The sequence below is a fragment of the Hyla sarda genome, chromosome 4, assembly GCF_029499605.1.
Source record: "Hyla sarda isolate aHylSar1 chromosome 4, aHylSar1.hap1, whole genome shotgun sequence".
Taxonomy (NCBI): Eukaryota; Metazoa; Chordata; class Amphibia; order Anura; family Hylidae; genus Hyla; species Hyla sarda.
Window position 1 is genome coordinate 398,756,416 of NC_079192.1, and position 19,244 is coordinate 398,775,659.

Here is a 19,244-nt window from a genome sequence, read left to right on the forward strand (position 1 = left end):
TTATTATTTTTTTTTTTTGACATATCAATAGTATTGACTGGTCATGGTCAGTGCTGAGACCACCGACTAGCAAGGAGAAGCGTGCAGAAGTGCACTTGACTCCCTGGCTCTCGAGACCCATGGGATCTGCTGATCGATGGACGTCTCAGAATTGTGACACATCTCAAAAGTTTTTATAAATACTAGGAGTGTCATGTCTAGGGCAGCTGTGATTCCTATAGTCTTGAAGCAAAAACAACTGCGCATAGACTAATGTTTCCCAACCAGGGTGCCTCCAGCTGTTGCAAAACTACAACTCCCAGCATGCCCGGACAGCCTTCGGCTGTCCGGGCATGCTGGGAGTTGTAGTTTTGCAACAGCTGGAGGCACCCTGGTTGGGAAACACTGACCTAGACAATGTACAAAGCTTCGGTCCCATCTGTACAGAACACAAGACTTCTCCGCCTTCATGAGAAAACGGCAATGCCTTAGAGTATACACGAAAATATGTAATTACCCTCAGGCGTCTCCTCCCGTAGATATGCAGGGACGTCTTCTTCTGTCTTCTCTATGTGGTTCATGGTGCCTAAGAGACAGAACACAGTATAATTATCGCAGGAAGAAATCACTGATAGAGAAGAGTCTGAGCCGCACAGCAGCATTATGCAAACAAATGCAAGAATGAGACGCGACCAGATCACAGCCCCCGGTCCCTCCAGAGACACTCTGAACGCAACCTGCTCACATACATACAGCACAAACAGGCATACTATTTAATCATTGCCACAGCTTTCCTAGGGACCTGAATGACACAAATGCCTTATTAAGCAGCAATAAGGGACTCCAGATAGATCGTTTCATCAGCAGACAGGTGTAACATTTACATATATATATATATATATTATATATACACACACACACACACACATATACACATACATACTAGGGATCGACCGATATTGTTTTTTTAAGGCCGATAGCGATAATCGGTGGAGGTTAGGGCCGATAGCCGATAACTTATCACTTACAACTTATAAGTTATCGGCTATTTATCCCCCTGCGACACCGCTGCAGATCACTGATTTAAAGCGGGCGCTTTAAATCAATGCACTGCAGTGGCTTTTGCGGTGCCATAGGCCGCCGCAACCCGCTTCTCTCCCCCTGCCTGTCCGGGGGTCCTGAGACCTATCACCGCCACCGCTCCCCCCGCCGCACCGCGACCGCACCGGTGACCGCCCCCCATTACCTCCCCCATCCCCGATTTTATAATTACCTGTTCCCGGGGTCCACTCCACATCTGGCTCCGGTGGCGTCCTCCTGAACTGTCATTGTCCGCACTGACGGTGACGTCACGTCGCGCACGTCATTCGTCATTGCGCACAGCGTAACGCAGGATGCAGCAGGAGCAAGAAGTAGCGTGGGCCCGGGAACAGGTAATTATAAAACCGGGGATGGGGGAGGCAATGGGGCCGGGGCGAAAGGGGGGTGCGATGCGGTGCGGCAAATCTGGTGGGGGGGGGGGGGTCGCGGTGTGGGGCATTATCGGCAAGGTAATTGCAAATACCGATAATGCCCAAAATCGTGATTATCGGCCATACCGATGATCGGTCGATCCCTAATACATACACCCAAAAAAATGAAATTATATATATATATATATATATATGTGTAGAACGGAGATTCAAAAAGGCCATTAGCACTCCGCGGGCTTTATGGGTAAGGAATATGCAAAGCAGCTCATCACACCCCCTTCTCAGGTATCGCGCCCTATGATCAGCTCTGGCTCCAGTTACAAAGTCTCAGAAACTGATTGGGAATTATGCCAAGCCAGAATTCTCCCCAAAAGGGAAGAAGACCCCTCTGCAGACAGCTGTTTTGGGGTGTTTGCCCCTCATCAGTACACAGCAGGGTGTTCTGGCTTTGCTGAAGTGAGAGGCCTGTGACTAGCTAAAGAGGGGAAGATTTCTCCTTAGCTAAAAGCAGTCTCCTAGGACTGTATCCACCTTTTCCAACCCATCGGAGCACCTGAAAGCTGAACTAATTTATGAAGGCTAAAGTCAGCAACCACCGAGCTGCGAGGTTCGTGAGGAATCGAAGTACTGTAACTTCGCTTATAATTATATTATATATATATATATATATATATATATATATATATATATATATATATATATATATATATATATATATATATATATATATATATAAATATATTATAATATATATATGAACAAAGACGAGGTCCGGCACCAGGATGGTTGCAGATAAAAGCTTGCGTTACTTTATTTAAGAAATCGCTGTACAAGGTAGGACATCTGACGCGTTTCGCACATAAATGTGCTTACTCGTAGACTACGATTAAGCACATTTATGTGCAAAACGCGTCAGATTTCCTACCTTGTACAGCGATTTCTTCAATACAGTAACGCAATTACCTGCAACCATCCTGGTGCCGGACCTCGTCTTTGCTCTTATCCATTAGAAAAGCTGGAGGCGGTACCAGACGATCTACGGCACAGGTGGTGAGAAGGGCGTGCTAGTGGTGTGTGACTCATACTTTGCTACAGAGATATATATATATATATATATATATATACACATACATATATACACACACACACATACATACACACACCTACAGTCATGCCCGTAAATGTTGGCACTAGGGCTGGGCGGAATGATCAAATGTGTGTATCACTGTATTTTTGTAACTTTTGGCGATTCCATGGTATATAACGGTATTTCCTCCTCCTCCCCTCCCTCCGCCAAAATTAATTATCAGCCCAGTGCTGCGCTGTCCCCATCGGGGTACTAATCACGTCATCCGCAAGCGCTGCCCTCCTCGTCCTGTTTGTTGCGGCCGCCGGCGCTGACACTCTATACTGTACGGTATCCCTATGCCCGGGCTGCAGAAGGTAAACAAAATAAACTAAGGCATGTTCCGACATCAACCTTACGCTGGACGGGAGGCCGTCAGCCTATCACCGGCCGCAGCAATGTTCCGCCTCGGCTGATGATAGGTTGGAGCCCACTGTCATGTAAGGAGCCGGCTTCTTATATGACAGTGGGCTCAACCTATCACCGGCCAAGGCGGAACATCGCTGTGGCCAGTAATAGGCTGACGGCTGTCCGATGTTCACCTCCCCAGGAAGCAGATGAGGCCGGTACTGGACCAAAGGGAGGTGAGTTAAAGTTTATTTTGTTTACCTTCTGCAGCCCGGACATAGGGATACCGCACAGTATAGAGTGTCAGCGTCAGCAACAGACAGGACGAGGAGGGCAGCGCTTGCGGGTGACGTGATTATTTACCCCGATGGGGACAGTGCAGCGCTGGGCTAATAATTAATTGGGGAGGGGGGGGGGGCAGAACAGCGCTCGCGGGTCACATATGATTTGTTCCCCGATGTGGGGACAGCGCAGCGCTGAGCTGATTCATTCATTCCCGAGGGGAATGATCATCCAGAACAGCAGACGGAGGTCCCCTCACCTGCCTCCGCTACCTTCCAGGGGTCTTCTGCTCTGTTCTGAGATCGAGCAGACCAGAGCAGAAGATCACAGATAACACTGATCAGTGCTATGTCCTATACATAGTACTGAACAGTATTAGCAATCGAGTGATTGCTATAAATATTTGATATACATATTTGCTATCGCGCTTGCGTAAATATCCGAACTATTAATATAAAATGTAAATGATACCGTACGAAGAACGACGTGAACGTAAAATAAAAAAAATAAAAAGTTCAAAATAGCTGCTTTTTATAACATTTTATTGCCCCCCCCCCCCCCCAAAAAAAAATTATTAAAAGTTTTATATTAGCAAATATGGTATCAATAAAAAGTACAGATCACGGCGCAAAAAATGAGCCCTCACACCGCCGCTTATAGGGAAAAATGAAAAAAAGTTATAGGTCTTCAAAATAGGGGGATTTTAAACGTACAAATTTTGTTAAAAAGGTTGCAATTTTTTTTTTTAAGCGCAACAGTAATAGAAAAGTATGTAATCATGTGTATAATTTTAATCGTATTGACCCACAGAATAAAGAACACGTCATTTTTACCATAAATTGTACGGCGTGAAAAAGAAACCTTCCAAAATTTTCAAAATTGCAGTTCTCTTTTTAATTTCCCCACAATAATAGTATTTTTTGGCTTGCGCCATACATTTTATGGTAAAGTGAGTGATGGCATTACAACGGACAACTGGTCATGCAAAAAACAAGCCCTCAAACTAGTCTGTGGATGAAAATATAAAAGAGTTCCGATTTTTTTTAAGGCGATGAGAAAAAAAAAACAAAAAAACGAAAAAGTTAAAATAAAATTGTCTGAGTCCTTAAGGGGTTAAACTCACCTGGGGCAAGTAACAGGTGAGGGAGATATAAAAATAAATAAAAAAAACACACCCGAAAGCAGATAAAAAGGAGAGAAGTTCACTTGGTCTTTGCACTGTGTGTCTGTGTGTGCCGCACTAAGCATGGACAACAGAAAGAGGAGAAGAGAACTGTCAGAGGACTTGAGAACCAAAATTGTGGAAAAATATCAACAATCTCAAGGTTACAAGTCCATCTGCAGACATCTAGATTTGCCTTTGTCCACAGTGCGCAACATTATCAAGAAGTTTGCAACCCATGGCACTGTAGCTAATCTCCCTGGGCGTGGACGGAAGAGAAAAATTGATGAAAAGTGTCAACGTAGGATAGTCCAGATGGTGGATAAGCAGCCCCAAACAAGTTCCAAAGATATTCAGTCTGTCCTGCAGGCTCAGGGAGCATCAGTGTCAGCGTGAACTATCCATCGACGTTTAAATGAAATGAAACACTGGCAGGAGACCCAGGAGGACCCCACTGCTGACACAGAGACATAAAAAAGAAAGACTACATTTTACCAAAATGAACTTGAGTAACCAAAATCCTTCTGGGAAAACGTCTTGTGGACAGATGAGACCAAGATAGAGCTTTTTGGTAAAGCACATCATTCTACTGTTTACCGAAAACGGAATGAGGCCTACAAAGAAAAGAACACAGTACCTACAGTGAAATATGGGGGAGGTCAATGATGTTTTGGGGTTGTTTTGGTGCCTCTGGCACTGGGTGCCTTGAATGTGTACAAGACATCATGAAATCTGAGGATTTTGGGTCGCACTGTACAGCCCAGTGTCAGAAAGCTGGGTTTGCGTCCGAGATCTTGGGTCTTCCAGCAGGACAATGACCCCAAACATACGTCAAAAAGCCCCCAGAAATGGATGGCAACAAAGCGCTGGAGAGTTCTGAAGTGGCAGCAATGAGTCCAGATCTAAATCCCATTGAAAACCTGTGGAGAGATTGTAAAACTGCTGTTGGGAAAAGGCGCCTTCCAATAAGAGAGACCTGGAGCAGTTTGTAAAGGAAGAGTGGTCCAACATTCCGGCTGAGAGGTGTAAGAAGCTTATTGATGGTTATAGGAAGCCACTGATTTCACTTATTTTTTCCAAAGGGTGTGCAACCAAATATTAAGTTAAGTCCAATAATTTTGTCCAGACCATTTTTTGGAGTTTGGTGACATTATGTCCAATTTGCTTTTTTTTCTCTCCCTTTTTTGGTTTATTGTTACACAATAAACATGTGTATAGCAAAACATGTGTTACTGCAATCGTTTTCTGTGAGAAATTCTTCATTTTCTAGAAAAATTTCAGGGGTGCCAACATTTACGCCCATGACTGTGTGTATGTGTGTGTATGTATAATATAAATATAAATATATATATATATATATATATATATATATATATATATATATATATATATATATATATATATATATATATCTCATAATGTTATGTCTCAGTATAGTGCCGCCCCTTCTGCATACCATCTACTCTAGTCCTGACTTGTTTGGCGTCTGCCTCTATTGTTCCCCGGCCGCTAGCCCTTGGGAAATCATGGGAAATGTAGTTCTACAGCAAAACAGGAAGAGCAGCGCAGCTTGCAGACCTCCGAATATTGTTGATTACACATAAAGCTGGAGAATGCTGGGTCTTGTAGTTCCACCAGAGAGTTGAAGGGGGGTTGTATAACGCTTTTTCATGGGATCAGAGAATAAAACGAATAAGACTCATCTTACTGTGTTCTAGTATTTTGGAAAACTGGGTTATCACCCAGCTTTCCTAGAGTCCCTATTGGCAGATCCAAACAGTAGTGCCTCTTTATAGACAAAATAACTAGGCAGAAATGCCGTCTCGAAGATGAACCGACCTAAAAGTGGTCAAGTTGGTCATCACCCAGCTTTCCTACAACCCTGAACTACAGAAAAGCAAACGGTGCGGATATACAGATGTTGCAAAACTACAACTCCCAGCATGCCCGGACAGCCGTTGGCTGTCCGGGCATACTGGGAAGTTGAAGTTTTGCAACAGATTGAGGTTCACAGTTTGGAAATAACTTCCCTAATCCAATAAAACACAGCTTTTCTAGACTCCTGAATGTCTGCAGTAGTCACATGAATTATCAACTTTCCTAGGATCCTGAATGGCAACATCCATACAGTAGGGTAGTTACAGAGAAGCAGTATATGCTTAACAGCATTCCCATATCTAATAAAACAACAAACCTAGACAGAAGGCCATTCAGGGGTCTGGAAAAGATAAGTAACCACCCATGGAGCAGTCATATTAGTTGTCACCAAGCTTTCTTATGATCCAGAATGGCATATCTGAACAGTAATGCATCTTTAGACAATGTATCTAAGCAGATTTGCCATCTTGGAGTAATGGGAAAAAAATAAAAATAAAAAATAAATACAACGCAGTGTCCATATTGGCTGTCACCCAGCTATCCTATAGCCCTGAATGGCAGGCCTGCAATAAAGTGATGCTTTCTTAGTCCTAAAATACAGCAATACTAGACAAATTTACCATTCCAGGTTCTGGGACAGTTCGGTAAACAGCACTGCAGTGGTTATTTCAATTTTACCCAACTTTTCCTTGGGTCCTGAATGGCAGAACCTGGACGATATTAGAGCTACAAGTATGCCGTGATGTAGCCTCAGTTTAAATATGCTGGCAAAACGAAGCAAAGGAACAACCCATGCAGTGGTCACATCAGTTAATACACTACTTTGCTAGAATCCTGAATGGCAAACGTGTACAGAAATGCAGCTATGGCTGTGCAGTGATTCATCACTTAATCCCATATGTCAGCATAACTAGGTACATTTGCTATTCAGGAATATAAGAAAGAAGAACATGCTTTCATTGACTACATTGCTTGTCACCCAGCTTTCCTAGTGTCCTGAATGGAAAGCCTTATCAGTAAACAACATACACAACAGAACTAGGCAGAGCTACCATCCCCGAGTCTGGTAAAAGCAGCGTGAACAACTCAGCAGTAATGATATTAGTTGTCATGCAGCTTTCCTACAGCCCTGAATGTCAAATGTACATAAATGCAACTAGAACAAAAAAGATTAAATTCGCATCCCCAGATTCCACACGACAAAATGCTTAGGCAGAAGGTGTCTAGGTAAACACCACTTCAGTGGTCACCTTTGTTATCACTCAGCTTCCCTAGGTTTCTGAATGGCAAATAGGTATACGAGCTATAGAGGAACTTAGTATGCCATGATGCTTCCCCTGATCCATCAGGACAACAGAACTAGGTCAGGGAACCTAACTAACATTAATACTGGACCATGTTAATTGTCACCCAGCTGTCCCAGAGTCCTGAATGGCAGACCTGTACAGTAGTGCAGCTATGAAGGTGCAGAGGATGAAATATTGAGTCTCTTAATTACATATGTGCCATTCAGGAGTATGGGAAATGACGCCCCACCCGGCATTGGCTATATAGTTTGTCACCCAGCTTTCCTAGATTCCTGAATAGCACACTCAAAGTAGTGCCGTTATAGAGGAGCACCAATGTATTTCCAGGCACCAAATGACAACCTAACTAGACAGATCAGCAAAGGAAATACTCCTGAGGTGGAAACATTGGTTGTCACCCAGCTTTCCTGGAGTCAAAACTAGCAAATATGCCCAGTAATTCAGCTTGGAGATGGAAATAGAGTGATGCATAGTCTGATCCACAACATAACTAAACCAAATTTGCCCTGCAGGTGTCGACAGCTAGCTCAACAGCCTCATATCTGCCAGATTAGCTGTCACCCAGCTTTTCTACAACCCTGGATGACACAATTGAATACAGTAAAAAGAGTGCGACTCTCTGGGTCCCATAAGACAACATAATTTTGCAGATCTGCTATTCTGGAGTCTGGGGAAGCAAGGTAAACATCCCTGCAGAGGTCATATTGGTGGTCACCCTGCTTTCCTTTAGACCTGAATGGCAGATATGTACAGTACATTCCCAGGTTCTGTATAAACATAACTAGTCATGAAAGGCAAGTGTAATTCAAATAGAAAGCAAGATGAAGGGTGCAGCCTCTGAGTCATACAACAACTTAACTAATTGGATTTGCCATTCAGGTGTCTGAGAAAGCTAACTCAATACCCATGTAGCTGCCATGTTGTCACCCAGCTTTCCTACTATTCTGAAGTAGACCCATACAGTAGTTTAGCTATGGAGGATGCAACCCTTTACCCATAACACCACAACTAGGTAGATAGGCCTAGTCTAATAACCCTAAAGTGTCCATAATTGTTGTCACTCAGCTTTCCTAGAAGCCTGAGTGGCAACTAGGTGCAGCATTTCCAATTCTCATACGACACAGATAAAATGGGCCACTGAAAGGCAAATATGTTCAGTAAAGCAGCAAAGTATGCCCAGATCCCATCCACGACATCTGTCATTCAAAAGTAAGGGAAAAGAGAACACCCCTGCTATATATCAGTTGTCAGTCGGCTTTTCTAGAGTCCTGAACGGCAAACAAGTACATAACTTCAACTGGGGGAGGGGGGGGGGGTTGTCAGGAACATAGCGAACCCAAGGGTAGCGGCACTATAGAGCGCCATCTCTGTGTTTTCTACGCTTCTACACACCCTTGTAGTTGGCATATTGGTTTTCACCCCACTTTTCAACTATCCTGAATGGCTTGTATAGTAGAGAAGAAAAAAGGATGCAGCTAAAACAGACCTGATCCCTAAGCTGCCATTCAAGCTACATAAATAACTTAAGAGTGGCTGTAATGCTTGTCACTCAGCTTTCCTGTAACTCTGAATGGCAGATACGTGCAGTACTACAGAGCAGCCATGTATTCCCAGATCCCATACGATGGATGACACAACTAGGCAAAACTGGCTCCTTTAGGAAAATGGGAGAGGAAAACATTGTGCAGTGGTTACCACCCAGCTTTTCTGCAGTACCGAATGGCAGCCGTATACGGTAATGTAGCTACAGAGAAAGACAGGATGCCGCGATGCATTCCATAACCCCCGGGACTGCATACCATTGAGGAATCTGGGAAAGTCAGCAGAGGCAAAAAAAAAAAAACAGGCGTCACCCAACTTTCCCACAAGCAGAATAAACAAATAAAACTTGTCACTAGGGGGCGACGTAAGGATTATAGTTCTGACGGGAGAACATAACAGAGAAATATTAATATCCCAATTACCATCATCGCTTCAAATACGCCCACGACTGCTGCCGTAGTACGGCGGCGCTGCCCGCGGCGTTGGTGGTACGTACTTTGATAATGTGCGTTTTTAGGAGTCGTGATACAAGGTGAAAAATAAAAAGCGGAGAAGGGAGGAGGCCGGCCTCGGGGAGGACAGCGAGGCTTTTCTTCACCCAGTGACGTGGCAGAGACTTAAACCCGATCCCTTGGCTCCGCCGCCACCACCACCGCCGCCGCCGCTGCCACGCTCTGCAGCAGGAGAACTTCCATGTCATCCCAGGGAGGAGGGGGGGGATGGAGAACAATTTGCCTCTATCTACAGACACCCGGTCGCCCCGCTGGAGGCTCCACCCGGCTCCAGAATGATCTATTATCCCCACAAGTCTTCAGGTGCTGCTGCAGAGTTAACCCTTTCAGCTACTGCAGAAGTTTCGCAAGTCGCAACACCGGGAAAGGGGGCGCAAAAAAAAAAAAGTACACACCTCTGTCCGAAATAGTTTACCCCATAACTATTGTCTGCATAGAGCAGCGCTTTCCTTACCAGAGCGCCTCCAGCTGTTGCAAAACATCAACTTCCAGCATGCCCGGACAGCCTTCGGCTGTCCGGGCATGCTGGGAGTTGTAGTTCTGCAACAGCTGGAGGCACCCTGGTTGGGGAACACTAGTGTATGGAATGTGTGCGATTCAGTCTTCTCTACATTAGAACCATCTTCCATAGCAGTGTTTCCCAACCAGTGCGCCTCCAGCTGTTGCAAAACTACAACTCACTGTATAGCAGTGCTTCCCAACCAGGGTGCCTCCAGCTGTTGCAAAATTACAGCTCACTGTATAGCAGTGCTTCCCAACCAGTGCGCCTCCAGCTGTTGCAAAACTACAGCTCACTGTATTGCAGTGTTTTCCAACTAGTGTGCCTCCAGCTGTTGCAAAACTACAACTCACTGTATAGCAGTGCTTTCCCAACCAGTGTGCCTCCAGCTGTTGCAAAGTCAAAAATAGTTACCCCATAACTATTGTCTGCATAGAGCAGTGCTTTCCCATCCAGTGTGCCTCCAGCTGTTGCAAAACTATAGCTCACTGTATAGCAGTGCTTCCCAACCAGGGTGTCTCCAGCTGTTGCAAAACTACAACTCACTGTATAGCAGTGCTTCCCAACCAGTGTGCCTCCAGCTGTTGCAAAACTACAGCTCACTGTATAGCAGTGCTTCCCAACCAGTGCGCCTCCAGCTGTTGCAAAACTACAAATCACTGTATAGCAGTGCTTTCCCAACCAGTGTGCCTCCAGCTGTTGCAAAGTCCAAAATAGTTACCCTATAACTATTGCCTGCATAGAGCAGTGCTTTCCCAACCAGTGGACCTGCAGCTGTTGCAAAACTACAACTCACTGTATAGCAGTGCTTCCCAACCAGGGTGCCTCCAGCTGTGGCAAAACTACAACTCCCAGCATGCATGTGTGGAATGTGTGCGATTCAGTCTTCTCTACATTAAAACTATCTTCCATAGCAGTGTTTCCCAACCAGTGTGCCTCCAGCTGTTGCAAAGTCCGAAATAGTTACCCCATAACTATTGCCTGCATAGAGCAGGGCTTTCCCAACCAGTGCGCCTCCAGCTGTTGCAAAACTACAACTCTCAGCATGCCCAGACAGCCAAAGGCTGTCCGGGCATGCTGGGAGTTGTAGTTTTGCAACAGCTGGAGGCACCCTGGCAGGGGAACACTAGTGTATGGAATGTGTGCGATTCAGTCTTCTCTACATTAGAACCCTCTTCCATAGCAGTGTTTCCCAACCAGTGTACCTGCAGCTGTTGCAAAACTACAACTCCCAACATGCCAGGACAGCCTTCGGCTGGCAAGGCATGCTGGGAGTTGTAGTTTTGCAACAGCTTTGGGTGTCCTGTTGCAAAACTACAACTCCCAGCATGCCCGCAAAGCCTTAAGGTTACAAACATGCTAGGAGTTGTAGTTCTGCAACAGCCAGAAAACTATACGTTAGGGGGAAAATAATGCTCTATAAAAAAAATATATACCATTTAGCAGTCAGGACACGATGGGAGTTGTAGTTCTGCAACAAGTGGAGACGCAGAAGTCGTGAAAAAGCGCTCTATAGTTAAAGGGCTGTAGGCTAAGGTGCACAGTACTGGGGTATATGCAAAGAGATTGTTTAAAGATGCAAACTTGATAGGAGTTGTAGTTCCTTACCAGAGAAACACTGGTCTATATAAGAACTATAGGATTTAGCTATAGGGACATGATGGGAGTTGTTGGTTTGCAACAGCTGGGAGGGCCCTAGGTTAAGTATATGCAAAGAGATTGTTTGAAGATGCAAACTTGCTAGGAGTTGTAGTTCTGCAACAGCCAGAGAAAAAGACAATGGGGGGGAAAAAAAAAAAAAAAACACTTTTATATAAAGATCTATAGCCTTATCTGTCCGGACATGATGGGAGTTGTAGATTTGCAACAGCTGGAGGGCCATAGGTTCGGGATCCCAGTGCTAGGCCATATGCAACTAGTTAGGAGTTGTAGTTCTGCAACAGCCAGAGAACCATTCGTTGGTGGAACACTGCTCTATAGAAAACTGTAGCCTATCGGGACACGTTGGGAGTTGTAGGCTTGTAACAGCTGAAGGGCTGGACGTTGGGGGTGGCAGTACAAGCGCATATGCAAACTTGCTAGAGGTTGTAGTTCTGCAACAGCCAGAGAGACCCAAATGTTGGGGGTTGGGGGGGGGGGGGGGGGGGACAGGGCTCTATATAAAAACTATAGACTTTAGCTGTTCGGGCATGATAGGAGTTGTAGTCTTGCAATGGCTAGAGAACTATTCTATATCAAAACTACGGCCTTCAGAGGCAGGGCCCAAGGGGAGTTATTGTTTATTCAGAAAGAAAACCCTGTTCTCTCTTGAAATTAAGGTCTCCGGCTGTCAGGGGACGATGAGAGTTGTAGTTTTGCAACAGCTAGAGCAGTCTTATCAGCCCAGCTGCTGCAAAACTGGTTGGGAAACACTGAACAAGAGAAATGCAGGTTGGAGAACATTGCTTTGTAACAAAACTATAATCTTTGGATGTCAGGGCATGATGGGAGTTGTAGTTTTGCAACATCTCTAGAGCCACAATGTTATATTTTCAAAACAACAGCCTATAGCTGTCAGGGCATGATGGGAGTTGTAGTTTTGCAACAGCTAGATCAGTCTTATCGGTCCAGCTGCTGCAAAACTACAACTCCCAGCAGGAGGCACATTGGTTGGGAAAGACTGAACAAGGGAAATGCAGGTTGGACAACATTGCTCTGTATCAAAACTATAATCTTTGGATGTCAGGGCATGATGGGAGTTGTAGTTTTGCAACATCTCTAGAGCCACATATTAGGGAACACTGCTCTATATTTTCATAACGATAGCCTATAGCTGTCAGGGCATGATGAGAGTTGTAGTTTTGTAACAGCAGGAGAGCGAGCGCTAAGTTTGGGGGAGGGAGGATATCAAAACTATAGCCTTCAGCTACAAGGGCACGATGGGAGTTGTAGTTTTGCAATGGATGGAGACCCACAATTCCTTAAAAAAAAAAAAAAAAAAAAAAACTATAGGAAGAATAAGTTGTCAACTTTTTTTTTTTTTTTTTAGGAAAAACACGACAGTGGTCCGACAACTCCCAGATTGTCACCAAGCACAAGGAGGAGCCAATTTTACAGGCAGGCAAGGAAGGGGTTAAAACGCACACGTCACATAAGCCATAACGCAACGCAGACCCGTGTGTGTACATAGAGCCCCAACAATAGGCACACGTGTGCGCAGTTGTATCACGTCTCAGCGCAGCGATACAATGTTTCGCATTCCCCAACCAGCGTGATACCAGTTGTTGCAAAACTACAACCCCCAGAGTTGTAGTTGGGAGCTGGGAGTTGTAGTTTTGCAACAGCTGGAGGCACCCTGGTTGGGAAAAACTGTTCGATGCCTTCAGTTAACTTTTTTTTTTTTTTTATAAAAAATTGCTAAAAATTATTTACGCATGCCTGCAAACACTGCAATGGCGACTGCGATATATTGTTTTACGGGTTTGTTTTTTTTGTAATACCCGCTCCGATACGAATATCGCTATCTAGACTGAGCGCATTTCTTAAAAAAAGAGAACAATTTTTCTTTAACTCAATTGGTGGCAGAAAGTTAAGAGATTTGTAAATTACTTCCATTTAAAAATCTTAATCCTTCCAGTACTTATCAGCTGCTGTATACTGTAAATTTCCTTTCTGCCTGACCACAGTGCTCTCTGCTGACACCTCTGTCCATTTTAGGAACTGTCCAGAGCAGGAGCAAATCCCTATAGAAAAACCTATCCTGCTCTGTACAGTTCCTGACACGGACAGAGGTGTCAGCAGAGAGCACTGTGGTCAGGCAGAAAGGAAATTCAAAAAGAACTTCCTGTGGAGTAAATAGCAGCTGATAACTACTGGAAGGATTAAGATTTTTAAATGGAAGTAATTTACAAATCTGTTTAACTTTCTGGCACCAGTTGATTTAAAAGAAAATGTTTTCCAGTGAAGTACCCCTTTAAATAATTTACGCATGCCAGCAAACACTGCAATGGCGGTTGCGATATATTTCTTTTCGTTATACCCGCTCCGATACGAATATCGCTATCTAGATTAAGCGCATTCCTTAATTCTTCAATACGGGTTTGGATAACATTATTGCCAATTTATTTTTATTTTTTTCATTTACATTTTATACATAAATAATTTGACGCCTGCAAAAAAAATTTAAAATAAATAAATCGCAATGGCGGTCACGATAAAACCCGCTCCGATACGTATATATCACCACCTAGAAAGAGTGCAGTCTTCAATATTATATTGCAAGGCTGGGGTTGGGTTATTTTTGGTGCTGAACGTTCAAAATTGGTGCTGAACGTTTTCCGTACACCCGCAAACTTTTCAATGGCGGTAGCGATAAAACACCAACCCGCTCTGAGATGAATACCGCCATCTAGATTAAGGGTGTCCTTCGTTTTACATTGATAATATAGGTTTGGTTAACATTATTTTAGCATTATTTTTTGTTGAAAAAAAAAAAAGAAAAAATGCTAAAATTTACGCACGCCCTTAAGCATCACAATGGCGGTGGCGATAGAACGATTACGATTTTTTTCTTCGCCATCTACATTGATACCATGGGCAAATTAGCGCTAAAATTTGCAATATTAGTAGGGATAACTCCTAGTAGGGATAGATCATTTTGCATTCAAATTTTGGAAACAATTCCAAGTCTATAGTCACCTATCACTCCCAAAATAGTATAAAAGGGGACTGCAATTCCTAATAGGACCCCTATATAGTCCCCATAAGTGCAGGACCAGATTACGCCTGGAACACGTCACTGTTATTGCGCAGTCCATAGCAGGGCAGACGCATGCACGGTCCCCGGTGCTCCACCTTACCGTCACTCACCGGTAGTTCTCCCGTCTCCCGCGGATTCTCTGCAGTAACAGCGCCGTATCACGCACGGACCGTGTCTCCCTCCGCCGCTCGTTACCTCTCACTTCGCTCTGGTGGCCGCGGCTGCAGACGTGGCGCCTGACGCATCCTTCCGCTCAGCCAATAGGAGCGCGTCGACGGCGCCGACCAATCAGCGGCGAGCTCATCCGAGGCAGTGACGTGGAACTGCCCAGATGTTCTCCACACAGACAGTTAGGTGTGTGGTGATGGCGGAGGGTGAGGGGCGGCTGAGGATGAGGTGTACAACCTGTCCGGTCAGCCCCCTCAGGGCAGAGGAATGTAAAAACATGGCTGCTTCAGTTCCATACACTAGTGTTTCCCAGGGTGCCTCCAGCTGTTGCGAAACTACAACTCCCAGCATGCCCGGACAGCCTTCGGCTGTCCGGGCATGCTGGGAGTTGTAGTTTCGCAACAGCTGAAGGCCACCCTGGTCTGTAAACACCGCCATAACACAGTTACAGTTAATAAACATTTCTGCATTAACCCCTGTGAGAGAAAAAGTTATCAAAACTAGTTGCGTCGTTGCCCATAGCAACTGGAATTGGTTGCTACGGGCAACTGTAGTTTGGATTAAAAACTCCCAAAATGCACAAATAATTCCCCAACTAGTGTTTCTCCGACTGGTTCTGAACTACAACCCCCAGCATGCCCTGATCGTTGAAGGCTATAGTTTTGATATGGAGCAGTCTTATCCAACCTGTGGCATAACTACAACCCCCAGCATGCACTGAGAGGCAAAGGACTGGTGCTGAACTATGACCCCCATCATGCCATGATCATTGAAGGCTATATTTTTAATATAGAGCAGTCCTATCCCACCTGTGGTATAACTACAACCCCCAGTATGTCCTGACAGCCAAAGGCTATAGTTTTGATATAGAGCAGTCCCATCCCACCTGTGACATAACTACAACCCCCAGCATGCCCTGATCATTGAAGTTTTGATATAGAGCAGTCCTATCTCACCAGTGCTATAACTACAACCCCCAGTATGTCCTGACAGCCAAAGGCTATAGTTTTGATATAAAGCAGTCCCATCCCACCTGTGACATAACTACAACCCCCAGCATGCCCTGATCATTGAAGTTTTGATATAGAGAAGTCCTATCTCACCTGTGGTATAACTACAACCCCCAGTATGTCCTGACATCCAAAGGCTATAGTTTTGATATAAAGCAGTCCCATCCCACCTGTGACATAACTACAACCCCCAGCATGCCCTGATCATTGAAGTTTTGATATAGAGCAGTCCTATCCCACCTATGGTATAACTACAAGCCCCAGTATGTCCTGACAGCCAAAGGCTATAGTTTTGATATAAAGCAGTCCCATCCCACCTGTGACATAACTACAACCCCCAGCATGCCCTGATCATTGAAGTTTTGATATAGAGAAGTCCTATCTCACCTGTGGTATAACTACAACCCCCAGTATGTCCTGACATCCAAAGGCTATAGTTTTGATATAGAGCAGTCCCATCCCACCTGTGACATAACTACAACCCCCATCATGCCCTGATCATTGAAGGCTATAGTTTTGAAATAGAGCAGTCCTATCTCACCAGTGGTATAACTACAACCCCCAGTATGTCCTGACAGCCGAACGCTATAGTTTTTATATAGAGTAATCCCATATCACCTGTGGTATAACTACAACCCCCAGTATGTCCTGACAGCCGAAGGCTATAGTTTTGAAATAGAGCAGTCCCATCGCACCAGTGGTATAACTACAACCCCCAGTATGTCCTGACAGCCGAAGGCTATAGTTTTGAAATAGAGCAGTCCTATCCCACCAGTGGTATAACTACAACCCCCAGTATGTCCTGACAGCCGAAGGCTATAGTTTTGAAATAGAGCAGTCCTATCCCACCAGTGGTATAACTACAACCCCCAGTATGTCCTGACAGCCGAAGGCTATAGTTTTGAAATAGACCAGTCCTATCCCACCAGTGGTATAACTACAACCCCCAGTATGTCCTAACAGCCGAACGCTATAGTTTTGATATAGAGTAGTCCTATCCCCCAGTGGTATAACTACAACCCCCAGTATGTCCTGACAGACAAAAGCTATAGTTTTGATATAGAGTAGTCCCATCCCACCTGTGGTATAACTACAAACCCCAGCATGCCCTGATCATTGAAGTTTTGATATAGAGTAGTCCCATCCCACCTGTGGTATAACTACAACCCCCAGTATGTCCTGACAGCTGAAGGCTATAGTTTTGATATAGAGCAGTCCCATCCCACCTGTGACATAACTACAACCCCCATCATGCCCTGATCATTGAAGGCTATAGTTTTGAAATAAAGCAGTCCTATCTCACCAGTGGTATAACTACAACCCCCAGTATGTCCTGACAGACAAAAGCTATAGTTTTGAAATAGAGCAGTCCCATCTCACCAGTGGTATAACTACAACCCCCAGTATGTCCTGACAGCCGAAGGCTATAGTTTTGATATAGAGTAGTCCCATCCCACCTGTGGTATAACTACAAACCCCAGCATGCCCTGATCATTGAAGTTTTGATATAGAGTAGTCCCATCCCACCTGTGGTATAACTACAACCCCCAGTATGTCCTGACAGCTGAAGGCTATAGTTTTGATATAGAGCAGTCCCATCCCACCTGTGACATAACTACAACCCCCATCATGCCCTGATCATTGAAGGCTATAGTTTTGAAATAAAGCAGTCCTATCTCACCAGTGGTATAACTACAACCCCCAGTATGTCCTGACAGACAAAAGCTATAGTTTTGAAATAGAGCAGTCCCATCTCACCAGTGGTATAACTACAACCCCCAGTATGTCCTGACAGCCGAAGGCTATAGTTTTGATATAGAGTAGTCCCATCCCACCTGTGGTATAACTACAAACCCCAGCATGCCCTGATCATTGAAGTTTTGATATAGAGTAGTCCCATCCCACCTGTGGTATAACTACAACCCCCAGTATGTCCTGACAGCTGAAGGCTATAGTTTTGATATAGAGCAGTCCCATCCCACCTGTGACATAACTACAACCCCCATCATGCCCTGATCATTGAAGGCTATAGTTTTGAAATAGAGCAGTCCTATCTCACCAGTGGTATAACTACAACCCCCAGTATGTCCTGACAGCCGAAGGCTATAGTTTTGAAATAGAGCAGTCCCATCTCACCAGTGGTATAACTACAACCCCCAGTATGTCCTAACAGCCGAACGCTATAGTTTTGATATAGAGTAGTCCTATCCCCCAGTGGTATAACTACAACCCCCAGTATGTCCTGACAGACAAAAGCTATAGTTTTGAAATAGAGCAGTCCCATCTCACCAGTGGTATAACTACAACCCCCAGTATGTCCTGACAGCTGAAGGCTATAGTTTTGATATAGAGTAGTCCCATCCCACCTGTGGTATAACTACAAACCCCAGCATGCCCTGATCATTGAAGTTTTGATATAGAGTAGTCCCATCCCACCTGTGGTATAACTACAACCCCCAGTATGTCCTGACAGCTGAAAGCTATAGTTTTGATAGAGTAGTCCCATCCCACCTGTGACATAACAACAACCCGGCCGTCACGCCCCCTCCCATAGACTTGCATTGAGGGGGTGGGGTGTGAAGTCACACGGGGGCGGAGTCGTGACATCATGACACTCTGTCCCGTGGTCGGGAGGCATATAAGACTTGGAGCCTCCAGCGCTTACTGCAGTGCTCACAAGTGAGTTCCGCATGTAGATTGCGGGGGGTCCCCAGCGGCGGGACCCCAACAACCATACACCTTATCCCCTATCCTTTGGGCCGAAGTACCCCTTTAACCTTTGGCTGTATTTTTGACCTCCCAGCACCAGCAGTTTAGAGGATGGGGTGCCGCTGCGCCAACCTCTTCAGTTGGTCTCCTTCTTTTATCAATCTTAGGTAGAGGTTCATGGCTAAAATGGAAACCAGTATTCCCACTATGGTACCTAAATTGTGTCCCACTTATGTGGAGAGTCTGGACTAAAGTGACAAACGTTCTTGCTGTAGGCAAGTTTACCCTTTCTATTTGGCATAACCCCAATATTCCTGGGTTTTCTAAGCTCCAGGGTAGAGATGAGCGAATTTACAGCAAATTCGATTCGTCACGAACTTCTCGGCTCGGCAGTTGATGAAAATGAAAGAAGCAAGCTGATTGGTTGCTATGGGCAACTGGACAACTTTTCCTTTGCACAGGTTTTGATAAATCTCCCCCATTATGCATATGCTTTGGTCTTGTTCCCATCT

At 44.9% G+C, this 19,244-nt stretch overlaps 1 protein-coding gene across 3 annotated transcripts in view; it reads right to left on the reverse strand.

Moving 5' to 3' along the window:
* The window catches only part of TMEM263 (transmembrane protein 263), a 24,815-nt gene extending 9,705 nt beyond the window's left edge, over positions 1-15,110 (reverse strand). Inside the window, exons 1-2 of one of the 3 annotated variants that reach the window (XM_056569509.1) lie at positions 14,956-15,110; positions 497-565 (exon numbers count right to left, since the gene is read on the reverse strand). In XM_056569509.1, coding sequence (XP_056425484.1) covers positions 497-560 — 64 coding nt within the window. In that variant the 5' untranslated portion in view covers positions 561-565; positions 14,956-15,110. Of the gene's footprint in view, positions 1-496; positions 566-14,784; positions 14,844-14,945 lie in introns of those variants that run through there. The other 2 variants (XM_056569510.1, XM_056569511.1) reach the window with 2 other exon arrangements.
* Positions 15,111-19,244: the final 4,134 nt, after the last annotated feature.